Source organism: Paramisgurnus dabryanus, chromosome 3 (assembly GCF_030506205.2).
Source record: "Paramisgurnus dabryanus chromosome 3, PD_genome_1.1, whole genome shotgun sequence".
Lineage (NCBI taxonomy): Eukaryota > Metazoa > Chordata > Actinopteri > Cypriniformes > Cobitidae > Paramisgurnus > Paramisgurnus dabryanus.
The window spans coordinates 52944060-52964991 of NC_133339.1; the positions used below are offsets into that span (position 1 = coordinate 52944060).

Below are 20932 nucleotides of genomic sequence, written 5' to 3' on the forward strand. Positions count from 1 at the left end.
TACATTAAATTACATTAAACATTTAACAAGATACCAAAACAATTTATTATTAAAAATACTGAAAATGTATTTAAACTAAATAGCTAGGTTTTATAGAATAAAGTGATAAATGTATGTCAAAAAGTTATTTTATACCCCCCAAAAATATGCCTGTTTTCTATATGTCATTGACCCACAGTTATATGAATGTGGTATAAAAAAAATACCATAGATATATAATAAATACACCCCAGTGCTGTCCGTGCTGGATGACGTTGCAGTAAACGCGCTAAAAGCAGCAGAGCTGTTGAGTGACAGCTAGGGGCGGGGCTTGACCGTGAGTGACAGTGATGGGCGGGGCTTGCTCGCTGATAGATTGAAATGAACAGCTGAGAGCGAGCTAAGGGAATATAGCGCAGCGGATTGACTAAAAGAAGAAACGAGTAAAACATGAAATAATCGAGCGCATAACAGAAGAAATCTCACAGGAGGCACGTGTGCGCGCACGATGCGTGTTTCAAAAATAGCTATGATGAAGCGCGCGCTCAACGACACTGAGAGGTTTTCTTTATAACGGTCTGTTTTCAACGATGATCACATTTATTAATCGGATGATGAGAAAATGCAGCAAAGCCTCCTCGACTGATCCGAAGATTGCGGAGACAATAAAAAAACACACAGGACGACACTGAATATTGCGGCTGCACGAGACGAAATGTGACATCTCAGACACGCGCATTGAAAGATCGATCACAACAGACGCTCGAATCTCTTACGGTACGTGCACACAAACATCAACCGAATCTCATGCTTTCTCTGATATTTCATTTGCCTATTCTTTATTTTCTGTGAAAATGTGTACTGTTTAGATATTAACAGAACATATCTTACATAACAAACGGTACGATTAATGTAAAACACTACACGTCTGCATATGTCATTTTAATATCATTTTTTGAAACCGATTTGGCATACAGGAATTTTTAGACCATCATTGATATAAAGGGGCATTAAAATCCATTCCATTAAACACGTGCGATCATTCACAAAATTCGTGTATTTCGTGTTAAAGTCGATTAAAGGAGGAGTTGAATATTTTCCAGTGTCAAGTTCATTAGCATACAGCAGTGCAGTAAATCAGAGATGTAACGAAGCAGAAATGTGAAGCACGGAAAGAGTTTTAGTTTGTTTCTCGGTGGATTTATTGCCGTCCTGTGGAGTTGAGCTCCAGTATTTACAGTAGCTTTACATGTGTTTGACAGGTGGATTTGCTTCCAGAAACAAGGCCGAGATTCTATGTTGTCTGGACATAAATAATAATCTATAAATGTGTAAAATAAATCTTGTGACTGACATGTTTAGAAAGCTACACACTAGCAGTTATTAGGGATGTAGATATTAGCATATTATGTAAACTCAGCCTCTGCCTAAAGCAAATATAGCAACTGAGCAGCACAAGTGAACGAGTAAAGAGGTAGACTGGTAAGACAGGGCTTGTTGTTTTTTAGGATGTGTGAAGCGACATATATCAACTTTATTTATATTTACAGTATTTATAGATTATGCACGAGAATGTTAATTGTTAACAGCTGTCTTTGAATCAGAGCAATTCACTTTGAGTGGCCCTTGAAAGAGACATGGAGAAATACAGACCTCAAATCATTTTTAAAAATGCATGTTTATATATATATCTAATAAAGATCTTAACATCTCACAAAATAGATTTCATGATTAGTAGCTGGTCGGTCAGGCTCTTTCTAGCAATAGTTTGAAAAGGCTCACGTGACAAAGCCTCTGTCTCAGCTATACAGCAGAACTGGTAAGAGCTGGATCCTTGTTATGTAAGAGGAGGAGACTCAAACAGCACAAAAGACTGGGAACAGACTAATAGTGGATGGGGGTGCAGGAGAGAGCAAATCATATCCTAAAATAATCACAGTTGCTGAAAGACGGATAAGATGCATTCACAATATTTGTGTTCAGATGCCATGTGTTGATGCTGGAAGCTTGTTGTTGATGTGCACAGGCAGGGTGGACAAAACCCCCCACCCCCAACCTCTTTCTGTCTTTTGGCTTTTTAGTGACGTTACCATGGTAATCACTGCATAATGAAGACCATGGCATCAGCTTTTCCCTCTTTCACACAGTGGCAAGGTGTGGAAAACACCACAACAAAAGAGTTGGAAGAACTTGATGAAAAACTCATATGTCACAATCACACATTACAACTCGTAAGTCTTGCAAGCAAATCAAAAATGTAGTTTTGTGGCTGTTAATCTTTGCTTGGAGAAATCTGTTTGCTTGTAGACTTCAGTGCGCTTAATAGACTTAAGAAAAAAGATACTCAGCCAGGCCAAGTACAATATTACTTTAGTTTTCACGCTGTGCATATAAAACACAGTTCATTATTAAAGAAATACTCCACTTTCTTAAAAAATCCCAATAAATTACTCAACCCCATGTCATTCAAAATGTTGATGTCTTTCTTTGTTCAGTCGAAAAGAACGTAAGTTTTTTGAAGAAAACATTACAGGATTTTTCCCAATTTAATAGACTTTAATGGACCTCAACAGTTTCAATGCAGTTTAAAATTGCAGTTTCAACACAGCTTCTCTAAACGATCCCAAACGAGGCATAAGGCTCTTATCTAGCAAAACAATTTTCATTTTTGGCTAGAAAACTTGTAGAAAACATATGTAAACCACAGCTTCTCGTCTTGCACTAGCCATGTGATGCGCCAGTGCGACATTAAATAATGCGTAAGCATGTGGAAAGGTCACCCATGACGTATGCGAAACTACCGGCCCAGTGCTTACAAGTGTGGAGAAAGTGGAGCGTTCACACGTTGATGTATGTGGATGAATACTAATTAATGTCTTTGTTTCAGTTTATTGTTTAACTCCCAGGGGTCGACTGTGGCGCATGCGCCACAAACTCAAAACACAAACTTTTTTAATCACTGCGCAAATAGACTTAGGGGTTGTGTACACCAAAACCTTTACGCCTGCGGCCGGCGCATGTTTTCAATTGTTTCCAATGGAAGCTCTGCGTTTTTCAAATAAGCCAGCAGCTAGCGTGTTTTTTCCGCGCTGAAAACCGGCGTTCGACGGTTGTCACGTGCTCGGCGCTGAGAGTCTAGAGTTGAAAGAGATTCAACTTTGGGAGAAAAGGTCCGCTCGTCAAAGTCAGTTCTCACACGGCAGCCCAATCACAGTGGAGGAGAGGGCGGGACATTACCACAGCAACCAACCGGCTCGCAGCTGAAGTATCACAGCTACCAAACGCTCAGCTGAAGAAAGCTGGCACTTAGCTGAAAAACAGCTGCATTCGGCATCCTCAAGGCGTTTTCAGCCGCGTTTAAAAGTTTTGGTGTGTCCAGCCCCTTGTTTAGTTCGGTTGAATCACACCAGAGTTCGATTGCTCAATTGGTGCGGTTCGTTTGGGCAGGTGAGAACTCTAGTGCGGATCAAACAAGCGGACCGAGTACTCTTTGAAATGAACTCTAGAGCGGTTCGTTTGTGGTGAGACCCCGATCAGAGATCGAACCGACCTAACTGCAAAAGTACTGCGCATTTTGAACTAAACCGCTGCCGAAGTCAGCTGCGCAGTGTATTATCAGATGAGGAAGTGTTTGTTGACAGTTTCTATTAGCAATATTAGCACAGATCGCAGACATACCTGCAGTTGCGTGGAGGTGCCGGCAGAGCCTTTAGAAATTTAAAAGTGACTGTTTTAATTGGGAGTGGACACAAAAAGAAACTAGAGAAACTAGAGTGTTGTGTTTTTCCTAGCAGCTGAATTTTGCACACATTGCAGTTAGGGATGCAGCGATTAACCGAAAATGGAAATACTCACGTTATAGTCAGACGTCTGTTTATCCCTGCAGGCATTGGCTGTCGCAAACATGTAAATAATCCCAAAGAAGAAAATGCCGCACTCAAACGTGTCCACCGCACAATATGTTTACTCCACAGACACGCTTTGGCTTAGCGCCTGTGCTCGTAAACTGAAACGCATCTGTGAAACAAACACGCCTGCCACGTACGCAAAGTAACTCTCTTCCCCAGGACTATTCGCCACACAAACGTCTATATCCTGATCTGATGCATACATTTCGTACAGAAGGCACAAAGCGAGAGTACATGCACTACTACTCCGCCCGAGCCAGTCCGGGCTCCTCTAAGCAGCAGAGGCCGAAGCTGCTGCCTCCTCCCCGGGCTTCTCGCGCAGCTGCCTCCTGTTCCTTCATCTGCCTCAGCTATTCCCTGTATTGTGGCTCATAAAGGTGCCATGAACAGCGGATTAGAGCATCATGCGAAATCACCCTCTTCCATATCATATTGATTACCTTCCACTATTATTGTAACATGAAGTCTGGCTCGCTCCACATCATCTGTTAGCTTAGCTTAGCATAAAGATGGCAGCTTATCGTTTCTTTTTGGGTATGTTCGTGTATTTCGTAAGTCCCACCCACTGATCTGTAATAGGACTGTAGCGTGAGTGGGTCCCACCCATAGCCCCCCTTGGAAAATAAGCAATGAGCGTTTGTAGACTTACACCCTCGACCAAGATATAGCACTCCCTTCTTTCAATGACGCAAAATGATGATTTTTACATCATTGAAAGAAGGAAGTGCAACACTGAAATCTGTATTTTTCCTCTCTCAGGGGAAACTGAGGGAATGATGCACGACCATTTAAAAACATGACTGGGGTTCTAACGATACAAAGCTTAATGCAAATGAGTGAAGTGTCCCTTTAATGAGTAGGCAGAATGATCTTACATCATTTTAAAGAAAAAAACTCTAGACTACTAGATCCAGTTTGGAAAAGTCTTGGGATGTTTAGTATGGGTTTTGTGGACTGATTTTGCTTTTTCCAAAACCATGCATAATCATTTTTCTCTTAAAAATACAAACATGTACATACGTGATGATCATAAAATGTTGTAGTCCAGTTTGTGCTGAACACAGTGTTATGAGACTTTTGCCATTATTATGTAATCAACTAAAAAAAGCAAATAAAAGCAACTAAAAAAGCACAAATGTCAGTGCTGGTCAAAACTGCTCAAGGATGCAAAATCAGAATTTTTTTTATTTTTCTTGCCAAAAATGACAATTGTTTTGCTAGATAAGACAATTGCCTCAATTGGGATGATATACAGCTTTTGAAGCTGCACTGAAACTGCAATTTTAAACTGCATTGAAACTGTGGCCTATGACTTTTGCACAATACTGTATACATATAATGTTGAATGTTACTAAAACAAGAGCTTCTAAAGAGCAGACATTCAGGGAGTTCAACTCAATCCCATCTACTCAACTTGTCATTCATTTAATTATAGTGGGTAATATACATTGTTATATTCCATTATATAGAGATTTTATTATCAAAATAATGCAGCCACTTTGTGTTCTGTACATTTCATTTAGGTTCTGCACAAGTTATATGTGATAACGTTTGTGTACTTTACAGAAAGCACTGTGTAAGTAAGAATTATTTTCATATAAGCACATTTAAATTCAGCTCTTGCTGACCAAAGTGTTGTACAGAGACATAACAAACACTCATAACACAGTCAGTAAAAAAGTACTCAATAAAACAAATAAAAGTTATGAATGTTAAAAAGAGAGACAAATATCACTCAGCAGGAAAAGCCTGAACGTACAGATGGTTTTTTAGCTGTTTTTTAAAAACCGAAACAGAAGACGCATTCTTTATATTGAGAGGACGCTGGTTCCAGAGAGCAGGTGCAACTGTTGCAAGAGCTTTATTACCTTTAGATTTCAGGCGTGATCGAGGAGCCTGAAGAAGAGCTTGATTATTGGTCGTAGTTGATGGAAATTGTTCTTAACAATAGAGCTAATTTGCTTCTCAAAATTGAGTTCAGAATCAGAGATAACCCCCAGATTTTTTTTACATGAGACTTTACATATGGGGAATACTGTATACGCCCAAGTTACTTCCCAGGCAGGTTTGAATTTTTTTTTTTAAGGACCAAAAATAATGATCTCGGTTTTGTCATGGTTCAGCTGGAGGACATTTTCTGTCCTATTGACACTGAGAAAGTCCTTGATTGGAGGTATGAGCTGAATCTCTGATGCTCAACCAGTTTTCCAGACAATGTCATGGTCCACTGTATCAAAGGCAGCTGTAAGATTTAATCAAATCAGAATCACATTTTCACCCAAGTCAACAGCAGTCAGTAGGTCATTTGTCATTAGCAAGGCAGTCTCTGTACTATGATATCTTCTAAAAACCGACTGAAATAGTTCCAGGATACTCTTGAAGTTTAGAAATGTGAGTAATTGAAAAAAAAAACACCACCTCCAATACTTTAGAAAACTGTGTCCATTCAGTAAAAATATTTGCCATAATAAAGGTAAAAAATATTGAAGAACCTTGTAATCATAAACGAGTTTAAAGTGTAAACATGTTTTTATGTTACAGCTTATTTATAAATGTGACCCTGGAACACAAAATTTTCTGAAATTGATATTTATACTTCGTTTGGAGGATTAGGCCACTCCAAAGTCTTCATTTTGTTTTCTTCAGCCATTCAGAGGTGGACAAACTGGTGTGTTTTGGATCATTTTCCTGCTTGCAGAGCCCAAGTTCACATCAGCTTGAGGTCACGAACAGATGGCCAGACATTGTCCTTCAGGATTTTTTGGTAGACAGCAGAATTCATGGTTCCATTTATCACAGCAAGCCTTTCAGGTCCTGAAGCAGCAAAACAGCCCCAGACCATCACACTACCACCACCATATTTTAATCTTGGTATGATGTTCTTTTCCTGAAATGCGGTGTTACTTTTACAGCAGATGTAATGAGACGCAAATCTTCCAAAAAGTTTAACGTTTGTCTTGTCAGTCCACAGATTATTCTCCCAAAAGTCTTGGGGATCATCAAGATGTTTTCTGGCAAAACTGAGACGAGCCTTTATGTTCTTTTTGCTCAGCAGTGGTTTTCGTCTAAGATCTTGGATAATTTTTGCCCAGTCTCTTTCTTATGCCCTGCTGAAAAAAACAGCATACCAGCAAGACCAGCATATGTTGTGTTTTGGTGCTGGTTTGCTAATGAACACCAGCTAAACCAGCACCAGCATTAGCACCAGCTAAACCAGCACCAAACCAGCAATACCACCAGCTAAACCAGCATCAAACCAGCATTAGCACCAGCATCCCATGCTGGTCATACCAGCAAGACCAGCATATGTTGTGTTTTGGTACTGGTATGCTGGTGACCACCAGCTAAACCAGCATCAAACCAGCAAAGACCAGCATAATTCCCATGCTGGTTTGATGCTGTTTTTTCAGCAGGGTGGAGTCATGAACACTGACCTAAACTAAAGCAAGGGAGGCCTGCAGTTCTTTGGATGTTGTTGTGGGGTCTTTTATGACCTCTTGGATGAGTCGTCGCTGTGCTCTTGAGGTAATTTTGGTTGGCCAGCCACTCCTGGGAAGGTTCACCACTGTTCCATGTTTTCACCATTTGTGGATAATGGCTCTCACTGTGGTTCGCTGGAGACCCAAAGCTTTAGAAATGGCTTTATAACCTTTTCCAAACGGATAAATCTCAATTACTTTCTTTCTCATTTGTTTCTGAATTTCTTTGAATCTCAACATGATGTGTAGCTGGGTCTACTTCACTTTGTCCGGGAGGTCCTATTTAAGTGATTTCATGATTTTGATCAGGTGTGGCAGTAATCAGGCCAGGACTGACTGGCTAGAGAAACTGAACTCGTGTGTAATAAACCACAAGTAAGTTATGTTTTAATTGGGGCAATCACTTTTTCACATCGGGCCATGTGAGTTTGGATTTTGTTTTCCCTTCATAATAAAAACCTTCATTTAAAAACTGCATGTTGTGTTTACTTGTGTCATCTCTGATTAATATTTAAAATTGTTTTCGTCTGAGCCGATGGTGTAGTGGGCAGCGCTCCAACATGGGTCGCCAAAAGTGAGAAAGCACCATGAGTTTGATTCCTGGCTCGTGGTCAGTGGCCGATCCCATACCCCTTTCTCCTCCCTGTACTTTCCTGTCTTCTCTTCATTCACTGGCAAAAGGAAAAAATGGCCAAAAAACAAAATTTGTTTCATAAAAATTTAAAGTGTAACAAACATGCAAAAAAATCAGGAAGTGGGGCAACACTTTTCACCTCACTGTATATTTACAATAGGACATTTACAAAATATCTTCATGGAACAAGATCTTTACATAATATCCCAATGATTTTTTTGGCATTAAAGAAATATATATAATTTTGAACCATACAATGTATTTTTGGCTTTTGCTACAAATATACCCGTGCGACATGACTGGTTTTGTTGTCCAGGGTCACAGATATGTTTTGATATGATATACGACTCTATAGAATGAACACTGGAATACTATCTGTTCCGTTTCCTATACAAATACTTTTCCAGTACCAAATCACAGTGTTTACAGACATACATTTTCGTTATCTAGATATAACGTGTAATATTTAAAAACTAAAGGCTTTTCTTTTGTTCTGCAGGTTTCATCTCTTTTCCCACATTCATCAAGGCAGTGGTCTTGCCACCGAGTTTTTCTCACTAAGGTTAACTGTTTGTCCTGCTGTTTGAATCCAGGTTTGTTAACCTACATAACACTTGTATTGCATCAGCTGATTTATGGCACACATAAACATTTGGCAAAGAGAATCCATTTTCCACATTATATTCAGGGTTTCCCCTCAGAAAAGTTGAAAATTAAAGAAAATTTAAATATTTTTATTAAAACACTCAAATCAAACTTAATTTTGAAGAAACTGTGACAGAAATGAACACATACTAGATTATTAATGAATTAAATGTTTTTACCTCTAACGGGAATAGCTGCGTGATGAAGTGAAACTAAAGGGTTAATAAAAACAAAACTGAAGCAGATGTTGTAGAACGTCTGATGAACGATGATAGATAGCGAAAAAATTTTAAAAACTGATTATTTCCCACTATTAATTACATTATCTTAAAGGAGTGTAACTACTGTAGCATGTAAATAATGCACATAAATAACATGAGCAAGAGCGCTCAAAAATTATATCTAATCAACAGGCACATGAAACCTAGCTAGCAGGTTGCTCAAACAACAAAATCACCAGCTGACTTACTTTAAATTTGCAAGAACTATAGACTAATACAATAACAAAGGGTGTTCTCGTGGAGACAGGTCTTGCCTGACAACCTTAAAAGAGCGAACTCAGAAGGACGTAAGGACAGAGAACACATCTTTGTAAGAATTAAGATGTACTTATGCTGTAGTCTTACTGTTGGCATATTTGAATTAAATTCAACATCGCAACATATATAATATACCATGATAAACATACCATGATATACAACGACTACATTTTGTAACACATAAACATCAGGTCTTTAGCTTGGACTAATAGTGTTTAAATAAGTTAGTTCATTATAGCTGCAACATTGACAAAAAGTTAAAATATAGACTGTCTGTCTGTCTGTCTGTCTGTCTGTCTGTCTGTCTATCATGAAATAACAAAAACAATATTGTGGCATAGACTTAAGACCAGGTTTTTGTTGGTCAATGGCTTAGTCTATTTTAGTTGCCTCAGAATAGCAACACGCCAACAATGCGCCTGAACACACCTAATTTTCAGACCAGAACGCCCATGGGTGCAAAATTGGGCACAAATACATTTGCTATTTAAACAACGTGGTGCTGAATGTGAAAATGATAATTGTGGCAGGTTCAAATTATCAAAAGACAATTGCATCACACATTGCGCCGGCTGTATGATAGGGCCTTAAATCTATAGGCAAAATATACAGCCGCAGAAAAATTAAGAGACCATTTCAGTTTATATAAATGTGCTATTTATAGGTATGTGTTAAAATGTATCTCCGCCCTGCCCGTGGGGCTATCTTGGGGAGGAAAAATATTTTAATGTTTTTGCATTCTCTCAGATTTAGTTGGGCAATTATATTGTATGTAATTTGACATTGTCTTGTCAGTCTTTACTATCTGAGTGAAAGCATAATTAAACCCATGGAAAAAAATGGAATGGCCCATTTAGTTGAAATTAGTTTAGTTAGATTCAGATTCAGACCCATGGTTTTTAGATTGATGCCTGCAGTTCTGATGTTCTGACAGGAAGTTCGCTAATCTACCACCACAAATGTGTCTACCAAATTTCTGCGATTTATTCAAATAGCTTCTTATTGATGTATTTATTGATGTATTTAGTAAAAAAAACTACAACCATGTGGGGCGAAGTGGATATTGCATGACACACATTAGGCTTGTAACTTCAACAATGGAAGAGATCGCGTTTGCCTATTTTATCGCGGATTAAATAGATGCAACTAAAATACCAACAAATGCATTCACACTAAGAATTTTATAAGGAGAATAATAAAGAACAAAGGTGAACGGTTCATTACTTAAAAAGGCTTCTTAGTAAATATTGGGATGTAATCTAAGTCTAGAGGTAATACAAATTTCTTTCTGTGTGAACTATAAATAGCTTACAGTACAAATAATTCAACACCAATTCAAAAGTTTAAAGGAATTCATTAAAAATATAAATGTCATAAGTCAAGAATAAGTTGAAAAAATATAAAAACTACTACAGGAAGTGAAGTTTTTAGAATTAAAAAGTCACCAGCTGACATACTTTTTTCTCTTTGTTCATTTAGTAACTTGCATATGTGAGAAGGAATATATTGAGTAATTTTTCAATCGATTTAACACGTCTATGTGGACAAAGTTAAAACTTTTGGTTGTAATAATGGATAAGCAACTAAAATGCAGTGGTAAGATCTGTTAACCTAAAGTTAATTAAATGTTTATTTATTTGTTATTTTGTTTTACCTCAGAGTCTAACATTATTCTAGCAATTTCTTTTTTCTTTTTTCATTTAGTAAGTTAAATTAAACATGTGCGAACGAAAATATCGTTAGTGATATATGTTTTAAGTCATCTATATTGTGTTGAAGTCACTGGTTGTTTATATATTTGATAAAATACAATGTTATCTAAATACAATGTGTAATGTGTTGAGGTATTTTTTTATTAAAAATAACCTGTGTTATAATACATTCATATAATATTTCAGTAATAGAATCATAAAATTATTCCAAAGTTAGCTAAAAAGAACGTTTCGTTTTCTTAAAGAAAACTTTCCTGGCTAACCAAAATTAAACCTTGGAAACTAACGTTCTGGAAACTAAAAACTAACGTTAGGGGAATGTTTTGGGAACCAAAAATTGTTAGCTGGGGATGGGCAGGAACAGCTGGCTTGTACGGAAATCCAGGATTTATCCGAATTCTACATTAAACATAATGTATTTTTTATTTGGGACACTTATATTCATTTCGGGCTACCAAAAATTGAAGAGTACCTGCTGAAGGGCTACCAGGGATTTTGATATTTTGCGAGCCCTGATCTTGAATGAGCGTTTTTAAATCATATAAATTCATAAGAAAAATCTGATTTTAATATAACTTTTTTAAAGATTTTTAGAAATCATTTGTCAGTAGTCTATCACTGCTATGTGGCCAACCAGATGGCGTGTGTGGGGACCACTGTTGTTGAGAATCACTGTCCTAGAGGTCAGGGTGAACATGGTGCCTTAAAAAATTACAAAACCCTGTGACTGTCACTGTTTGTGTGGTCCATATATTTTTGGGAGCATTGTATGCATCATTCTCATTTTTTTCTCTCTTTTTTAGATGGCATTATTTCATGTGATGATCATACTCCTCACTGGGCTGGATGTGAGTTTGTCCCAAGAAGAGAAGCCGACTGTCCCACGGGGCTGCGGTTTTGGTCCGAGCCGACCCTTCACTCCTTTATGTGACCTGGATGCCATGTGGGGCGTGGTGGTGGAGGCTGTAGCAGCGTCTGGTGTATTAGCTGCTATCCTGCTGGCGCTGGTGTTGCTGTGTCGCCTGCGCTCAGTCACCGAGGCACAGAAGCGGAGTGGCATTGGATTGATTCTCCTGCTATTGTTTGGTATTGTCGGTCTGTATGGGCTCAGCTTTGGATATCTTATTGAGGCCAACGAGAGCCTTTGTGTGGTGCGCCGTGCCCTGTGGGGGATGTTTTTCGCCCTATGCTTTTCCTGCATGTTAGCACAGGGTGTGAGGCTGCGCAGGCTCGCCCGTGAGTCTCGTACCCCAGGTGGGTGTACTCTCGTGGGATTAGCGCTAGGGCTGACGGCAGTACAGGGTATCATCGCTGCAGAGTGGCTTCTCCTAACAGTGCTCAGGGAGGGTCACCCAGCTTGCCAGTACCAGCCCCTGGACTTTACCCTTGCCTGTTCCTACGTGCTGGCGCTCCTGCTAGCCGCTCTGGTAACCGCTGGGCTGGCACTGTGTGGGAAGACACGAAAGTGGCGGTGTAATGCCGTATGGCTTCTGGTCTCCTGCTCGTCGTCCGTTCTCCTGTGGGTGGCTTGGGTCGGCTTCTACATCTACGGAAACCAAACGCTCGGCAAGTCTCCGGAGTGGGACGACCCGTCGTTGGCCGTGGCGCTGGTGGCACAGGGCTGGCTGTTGTTGCTCTGCCACGCTGCTCCTGAAGCTCACGCCTGTCTGCAAGCACCACCTCAGCCTTTGGCTCCAGACTATTTTGACACGTCCCAAAATTCTTCACGCATGAGGGAGGCCAGTCTTGAAGAAGACATCCCACTTTCACACAGGCAGTTTGTGGAGAACCAGGGATATGCTTTTGATGAAAACACTGCAGGTACAAATAGGCACAAAGATGACTAGAATATGGATGTAGTAGCAGATGCCATCCTCTGTTTTCTTCTGTAGGGTTAAGGAGCGGCAGCCATCATAATGGCAGCACAGGGGCCAGACCCAGCGCACCGTTCAGAAGTAATGTCTACCAACCTACTGAGATGACCATGATACTGAATGGAGGAGCAGTGAGTATATAAACGTTTTATAAATTGCCCTAAATAACGAAACGCATGGAAAAAGCATTTCCCCATAACTTCCTTAATTTATTTGCTTTTTCTTTGTGTGCCTTTTCATTCTTGAAATAATTTACAAACTGAACTTAAATCAAGAAAGTAAAGGTGGTAAGGACTCCAGTTTATGTTGTTATTATAGCACTGAGGATTATTTGTCCGCTGTCTTGACCAGGGGCCCGTTTTAGAAAGGAGGTTAAGTGCAAACTCTGAGTATGTTAACCCTGAAATGAGGGAAACTCTTGAGTTTTCGGTTTCAGAATACAGCGGGGTAAGTCAAGCCTGTTTCAGAAGGAGAGGTAATTAGAACATTACCTGGTCGGGAGCAGGTTTTATTTTGTAAACTCAGAGAGTTTCTCCTCCCTAAGTTGCACCAATCAAAAAGGCGTCAGTCAGACGAAATAACATATATAAGTCGCAGTTAACTATACGTGGCATTTATTTATAAAATTATTTACAAAATCCGTGCCGAAGAACACACATTTCATCTGTAGAGGCACAATAGCACAGAACAGCAGGCTGAATAGATGTTCGTACGTAATCGTAAGATTATCAGTTATTTACATGATAAACAATAGCATACAGAACATACCTCTCGCGACTGTAGACAGTAATGGTCTCTTTTGCCTCATGCATAGATCACTGATCTATATAAATGACTGGATTGCGCATAGAATGCTTAACGTAACAGCGTGAGGTGAAGCCAGTGCAGAGTTCGAGCGGCCATCTTGGTATACCCAACCGGCAGAGGGCGTCATTGACTTCTATTCAAAATCATCCTCTAAATTTACCCAGTTTACAGTCTATCAGCCACACAAGGTTCATTTTTAGGATATGTGTACGTAAATTAATTGTTAATTCTGGTGTTATTTGCAATGTTTATGTTTTAATCGGGCAGGATAATGGATTTATTTCTCTGAATAAGTTTAGGTAACTTGTAAAGATACCATAATTACAAAACCAGCTAATTATTGCATGCACATACGGTACAAAGCATGATTATTTATTTAGATTTCAGAATGAGCAATTGTGACGTCATGCGCAATCCAGTCATTTATATAGATCAGTGGTTTGGATCATAACAGTTCAGGAACAAAGGTTGTTTTTATAAATGTGATATTTAAATGAAGTTGAATATTTATTGTGAATCTCTGGAGTATTCTTGATGTTGTGATTTGTTTCTTGAATGATGGGTGATGTAATACACAGAGGGCATTAAGGGGGAGGGAGGGGGCGGGGATTCTCCTTTGCCTTGACCACAACTATAAATAGAGGAGACCGTGTCAACAATGCAGCTGTGCAGCAAGAGCCTCTTAGTAAGCAGAGCTAACATTAATGCTAATAAAAGCACATATTTCAGCCCATCAAGGATGAGTCACAAAGAACAGAAACTCTCAGACCAGTACATATTCATCCTAAACACTTTAGGTTATAATGGCTGATTTATTTAAGGACAGACACGTTCTTTCATCCAAAAAACTACTGTAACCTAATCAATAAGTAATTATTCAAATGAACAATATAAAACCAATAATGTTTGCTTGTCTCTGTGTTGCTTGAGATTGGTCTGAAATGGCAGATGTTGAGTAAGAGCTGTTCTGCAGATACATGTCCCTAAATCCTTGCTCTCCCGTAGGAGAGAGACTCAGTGTGATACTGATGTGAGAGATAACACAAACACTCAACATTAGAGCTCTTTGCTAAAGAATGTAAGATGCTGGGTCAAAATAAATGGGCAGTTTTTTAAAGTATGGTAATCAATAATATGATCTTTGATTTTTCCTCTAAAAAATGATTTTTCCTAAGATTGTTCAAACGCATTACGAAGACCACATGTCCGAATATGATAGAATGAACAACACAGAATAACAAAAAAGTGAAAACATACAAAGGCATCAAAAAACGAAGCATTTTTACATGCCGTAAGTGTCACTATGAAGACGCTGAATGTCTAAGGGGCTGATCACACCAAAACGTTTATGGCAGTTGCAAGGGACTTTTTTGATTGATATTCTATGGGCAGGGAGCGTTTGCCGCCAGCCTTGCAACACGCTTTTGAAGGAGCGCGGAGAAGCGCCAGACGTCATTCTCGTCTTTCCATTGTCCAATCGAATGAGGGGAGAGGCTGGCCTTACGTTGTGGTGAGCGAAGTTTACATTTGCTTTGAAGAACCGGACTACACTCGCTCACTCTCTCCTGTGTGTTTGTGCACCCCTCACCCTCAAACCAGGTCAGAGCAAGCGCCATCTTTTTAAAGTTTCTGCCAATATGACAGTTAACAGCAAAAGAGCGCTCACGCTTCAATATTTGATTGACAAGACAGCTGACTCTGTGGTTGCTTATCAATATAAAAAGCCGCATCGCGCCTTGCGTTTCCAAGCGTTTAAAGCGCATTTGGTGTGATTAGCCCCTAAGAAAGCCAATGGGAAACCACGGGCCTCATTTCCAGCAGGAAAAAACATTTAAAATTCAATCTTTGAGAAGTTTGAATTTTAAAGGAAGAATATATAATAAATGATTTCTAATTGTCCACATGCTAAAAATTAAAGGTGTCTTCTTCATTTGAAACAAAAGCCAAACATCTGAAAGTAACCTGCCTGCACTTATGGTGCTGAAAGGGAAAGCAAATTGATTGTGGAATGCACGTCAAAAAGTGGCGCTAATCCAGATAATTTGATTTAAAAGTGACATCTGTGGGTGGTGATGTCTAAGAACATCGTTCTTCTCTGCATCTTATGTGATATGGTTGGATGTTGTTGTAGTTAACAAATTTATATATAATTCACAGCTGTCCAAATGTTTGAGGTCACTTAAAAAATTAAAGTTTGCAATTAAATAAATATGTTTGCACAATTACATTTTTCTCCAGTTAGATCCAGTCCAACTAATTTCAGTTACGTGGTGGAGTTGCAGAAATAATGATGTGAAATAGCAGGAGCTTAATGGAGAGGACAGAAGAGAAATCCAAAGAGCAAACTACCAAAATAGCAGCTTAACATGCCATGTGTAGACATCAACTGACAAACACTACTGGAAAAGAAAGACTATATATATATATATATAAACACAGCATAATAACCAACTGAAAAACAGGTGAAGGGTATCCAAAAACTTTTACGGCACTATTTCAGGGGGAAGTCAAGTCAATGCTCATCTTAGTTATATGAAAGTTAAGAATAGTGTAGAGTAAAGCCTTATAGACAGCACCTTGAAAAGCAGTTATGTATCATATACTGTATATTAAGATAGACTATATTTAATATAATACTAATCTACCCGTACGTGACACATAGATCTCTATTCTAACTGTGAATGTGAACTATAAGGGGAATATACCCATACGTGACAGACACTCAATGGTGTGTTGATGACGTGACACTAATGCTGCGTTCAGACCAGCCATGGTAGAGGCATCAAGCACGAGTGATTTCAATGTTAAATCAATGTAAACATGTGTTGAAGCACGTCTGGAGATCTCGCGGTGCGAATGAGGCAGTTAGCGTGGCGCAGTAGACGCGATTCCGAATTGAGCGTTGCTGCTCTAGTAGTGACGTGATTACAGGAAGTGAGCGTAGTTGCAGAAGCCTATGGAAGGCCCTCTCATGACGCGTGAATGTCTCGATGACTAGAATTTCACCCAGGAATGAAGCGAGTAAACTCAAAATGTTCAAGCTGCAAGCTAGACAGGATAGACGTGAATTTGACGCCTCAAACGCGGCTGGTCCCCTTGGGAACCTAGGGCCAGATTTACTAAACAGGGCAAATTAGCGTGAGAGGGCAATTCCAACAAAACGCAGATGGGAGTGGTAATATCTGCGAGTTATTTACTAAAAAGGTGCAAATTAAATAACACAGGCGCAACAGCTGATTTTCATAATGACCAACACAATCTACTAGGAGCAGCGCAAATTAATTCAGGGATGCAAATAAGCAGAGCTGATGAGGTGCAGATGATCTACTAACGTCTGATGCACTTGAGTTAAGCACCACGGACATCACAGTGGAAAATTCAGGATGTGTAATCCCAGCTAACCAAGCCATAGTACACTGAAAAGAACTGGAGGACCAAAAATTAAGGTTTACAAGTAGATTTGAAACATCTGGTATTGAGTGACTTCTAGTGATTCCTCTTTTATTTACTTTAGCAAATAAAATTTAGCATGGCTTGACAAAATTTTTTTTAATAATATGTTTCTCTTGTATTCCAAATAAACTTCCTCTCCCTTGTATCACATGCTCTCTGATCTCTGATGCCTCCTTCTATCAGCAACAATTGCAGCCATTTCAAGCGCAAAGTAATTTAAGACATGCTTTTTCAGCGTTAAATAATGGTGCAAATACCAGTTATATCACACACACAAACATTAGTAAAGAGTGTTGCCTGAATCATTTAAATAATCTCCTCCCATAAATGTTGCGTCTTAAAGGGAAACTCCTAGAAATGAATATGCAATAAGGTCAGTCGCAAAAATAACTAGACCACACCTTTACAAACTTTCATCTCAGGGCTCCAGTCTGCACCTAAAATAATTGCATTTGCGACCAAAAATAGTGATCTTTTCACCACTGGTGACAATAGCAATTTACACATTACGACTTTAAAATTTGCATGCTATAGCCTCTCACATCATTTGTTGTGTTGATGTAATAAAATGAGAAGCTACACATGCAAAGTTTTACAGAGTTAGAGTGCTAAAATATGGAGTTGTAAAGCGAAAATCACTATAAAAGCCAGAAAAAATTATCACACTTTTTTAAACAATCATCATTTTCATCAAGCACTAGCGCTAATAATACATCTGCTAATAAACTAGCAACTCCATCTGAAAGAGAGAATGACTGAGGATCATCTGTCAATAAAAGTGCTAAATGATATTTTACAATTTAGTGAATTCAAGAGGTAACCTTGACATTTGTATTAAAATAATGGTTATTCAAATGGTAATAACATTAAACATGTTTACTTTACTTTATCTAAACTAAAATTAATTTGCTGGTTGCTTTACTTGTACTATACTAAAACAGGGTTGCAACTAGGGCTGCACGATGTGAGGAAAAGTTGCGATGTGCTGTGACATTGTTTGATGTTGCGATGACGATGTGAGTTGCGATAAATATTTTATATTTTTTCCATGTTTTAGGGGCCATTCACATGATCTGCACGCTGCGCTTGTGTCATTCTGAAAAGTTAAAATGTTTTTGAAAAGCCTGGAAAAAGAGAACAAGAAGTAGTGCTTTTCGCCTACTATATAGTATATAAGTATCCGGTTTGGGACGCAGGGCATGTCTTCAGGACTAAACGTGACAGGTCAAACGTTTATTACATGCGCTTACCGTTTTCCCTTCATTCATCGCGTCAAGGCTGTCTGTTCCGATGTGTTCATCACGTGAGTTCATATCGGGATGACGATGAAAATTTGATGTATCGTTCAGCCCTAGTTACAACACTTTTATACAATATACAGTATATATGAAGAGTTTGGTTCCAAAACGCAATAAATCCATTTTGACAAATTTTGGTAAAAACGTGTTTTCTATACCAAGAAAGTGTCAAGATGAAAACCACTATTTTCTGTTACAAACTTTCACATAGCATCTTTAGGTTATAAAAACATAAAAAATTCAAATCCATAACTTGATTTTCAAAGATTTATTATAAAAACTGATTATTTTTTCCACAAAATGCAATAAATCCATGACAAGTTTTTATTCAAAATGCTATAAATCTATTCAATCAATCGCCTATATAAATGTGCATTCATCTTCGCCATGTTATATTCATTTAGTTGAACAGTTGTACACACTAATGTTTTTTTTTTAATCAATGTCATTAATCAAAACACTTACTTTGTGATATTAAGAACACTGTCATTGCTGCGGTTATACTTGACGTCTTCGCTTAACGTTTTTCACAGCGATCAGCTGTAAAAAATTTTGGTCTTGCACGATTTTCGTTTCGTTGAGTTTTTCATAAGATCCCCTGGGGTCAATGTGTTATCATGACAGAAACTAGATGCTGTCGGTCCGGGCAAACAAGCGATCGTCTCCCAAAGTGCCTCTTTGCGTAAATTATTAGATGTTGATGACTTACGTTTCTTTCCCGTCACAGAAAACCATCACAGGTTTATCAATGCTATTAAAGTATTATTTTGTTTTTGTTTGTTTGTTGATCATGAAGTACAAAGTAGATGAGGAAAACTAGAACTCCGTGTACTCAGCGCGCCGCCATTGTTTGTTTACATTGCGTGAATGGTGGGCTGAAATCTGTGGAGTGGATTTATGGCATTCTGTAAAAAAGGAGGAGTGGCGTTTATTGCGTTTTGGAAAAAAGGGAGAAAAGATGACAGAATAACACGGCGGATATTGGATTTTGCGTAAAATTAAGAATTTACTTTTTAATACTGACCTGATATAATGCTGGTTCTGGCAGTAACTCATTTTTTTCAAAAATGGCGTTTATTGCGTTTTGGAACCAAACTCTTCATATATACAGGTGCTGGTCATGTAATTAGAATATCCTCAAAAAGTTGATTTATTTTACAAATTTCATTCAAAAAGTTAAACTTGTATATTATATTCATTCATTACACACAGACTGATATATTTCAAATGTTTATTTCTTTTTATTTTGATAACTATAACTGACAACTAAGAAAAATCCCAAATTCAGTATCTCAGAAAATTAGAATATTGTGAAAAGGTTCAAAATTTAAGATACCTGGTGCCACACTCTAACCAGCTAGTTAACTCAAAACACCTGCAAAGGCCTTTGGGCGCACTCACACTATCCAAACCAAACCGCGCTCGGGCGCGTTTGACCCCAAAGCCTGGTTTGTTTGACTAGTGTGATCGGTCTGTTCCGCGCCCGGGCAATCCGCGGCCGGGTTGCAGAGGTGGGCCGGAGCGCGGTTCACTTGGGCTCAGGCGCGGAAGGCTGTGGTGTGAGCGCATTCAAAAGGTGAAGACGTCAGTTGCGCGACCACTCACCTTCATCTGCCTCCGTAAAAACCTTTTAATGCGAGCAGCGGAGTTACGTGAATGTCCGAGCTGCACATGTGACAGATCAACTTAGCAATATGATGACATGTGAGAGGGCTGTCTGTAATCGCGCACCAAACGACTCTGAATAAAAAACACAGACTTATCATTACAGTGGGTTCCAGTGTTAAGAGAGAGCTTTACTTCCTGCTTTTTTCAAAACAATCGCATCTTAATGACGAAAGCGCGCCTGGACTCGGATCGATAAAAAGTACAGCGTGAGTGCGTGCACCTGGGGGAGTAGGGAGGGGTGACAATCGCGCTGAGGCATGGTTTGGTTTGGTTTGGTTTGGATGTGAGTGCACCCTTTAATGGTCTCTTAGTCTAGTTCTGTAGGCTACACAAACATGGGTAAGACTGCTGACTTGATAGTTGTCCAAAGATGACCATTGACACCTTGCACAAGGAGGGCAACACACAAAAGGTCATTGCAAAAGAGGCTGTCTGTTCACAGAGCTCTGTATTAAAAGCACACAGACGAAGCGAAGGAAAAGATGTGGTAGAAAAAAGTGTACAAGCAAAAGGAATAATCGCACCCTGGGAGGATTGTCAAACAAACCCCGTTCAAAAATGTGGGGGTGATTCACAAAGAGTGGACTGCAGCTGGAGTCAGTGCTTCAAGAACCACTACGCACAGACGTATGCAAAACAAGGGTTTCAGCTGTCGCCTACCTTATGTCAAGCCACTATTGAACAACAGACAGCATCAGAAGTGTCTCGCTTCTGGACTGCTGCTGAGTGGTCCAAAGTTATGTTCTCTGATGAACTCCTTTAGAAATCAGGGTCCCAGAGTCTGGCGGAAGAGAGGAGAGGCACACAATCCATGTTGCTTGAGGTCCAGTGTAAAGTTTCCACAGTCAGTGATGTTGTTGCCATGTCATTTGCTAGTGTTGGTCCACAGTGTTTTCTGATGTCCAGGGTCAACGCAGTCGTATACCAGGAAGTTTT

The 20932-nt window shown here is 39.2% G+C and overlaps 1 protein-coding gene across 2 annotated transcripts in view; it reads left to right on the top strand.

Annotated features, from left to right (window-relative positions):
- The first annotated feature begins 331 nt into the window (after positions 1 to 331).
- Positions 332 to 20932, top strand: part of gprc5ba (G protein-coupled receptor, class C, group 5, member Ba) — a 30365-nt gene continuing 9764 nt past the window's right edge. The window contains exons 1-4 of one of the 2 annotated variants that reach the window (XM_065249979.2): positions 332 to 756; positions 8500 to 8593; positions 11700 to 12717; positions 12789 to 12901. In XM_065249979.2, coding sequence (XP_065106051.2) covers positions 11700 to 12717; positions 12789 to 12901 — 1131 coding nt within the window. In that variant the 5' untranslated portion in view covers positions 332 to 756; positions 8500 to 8593. The remainder of the gene's footprint in view (positions 757 to 8499; positions 8594 to 11699; positions 12718 to 12788; positions 12902 to 20932) is intronic. The other variant, XM_065249981.2, reaches the window with a different exon arrangement.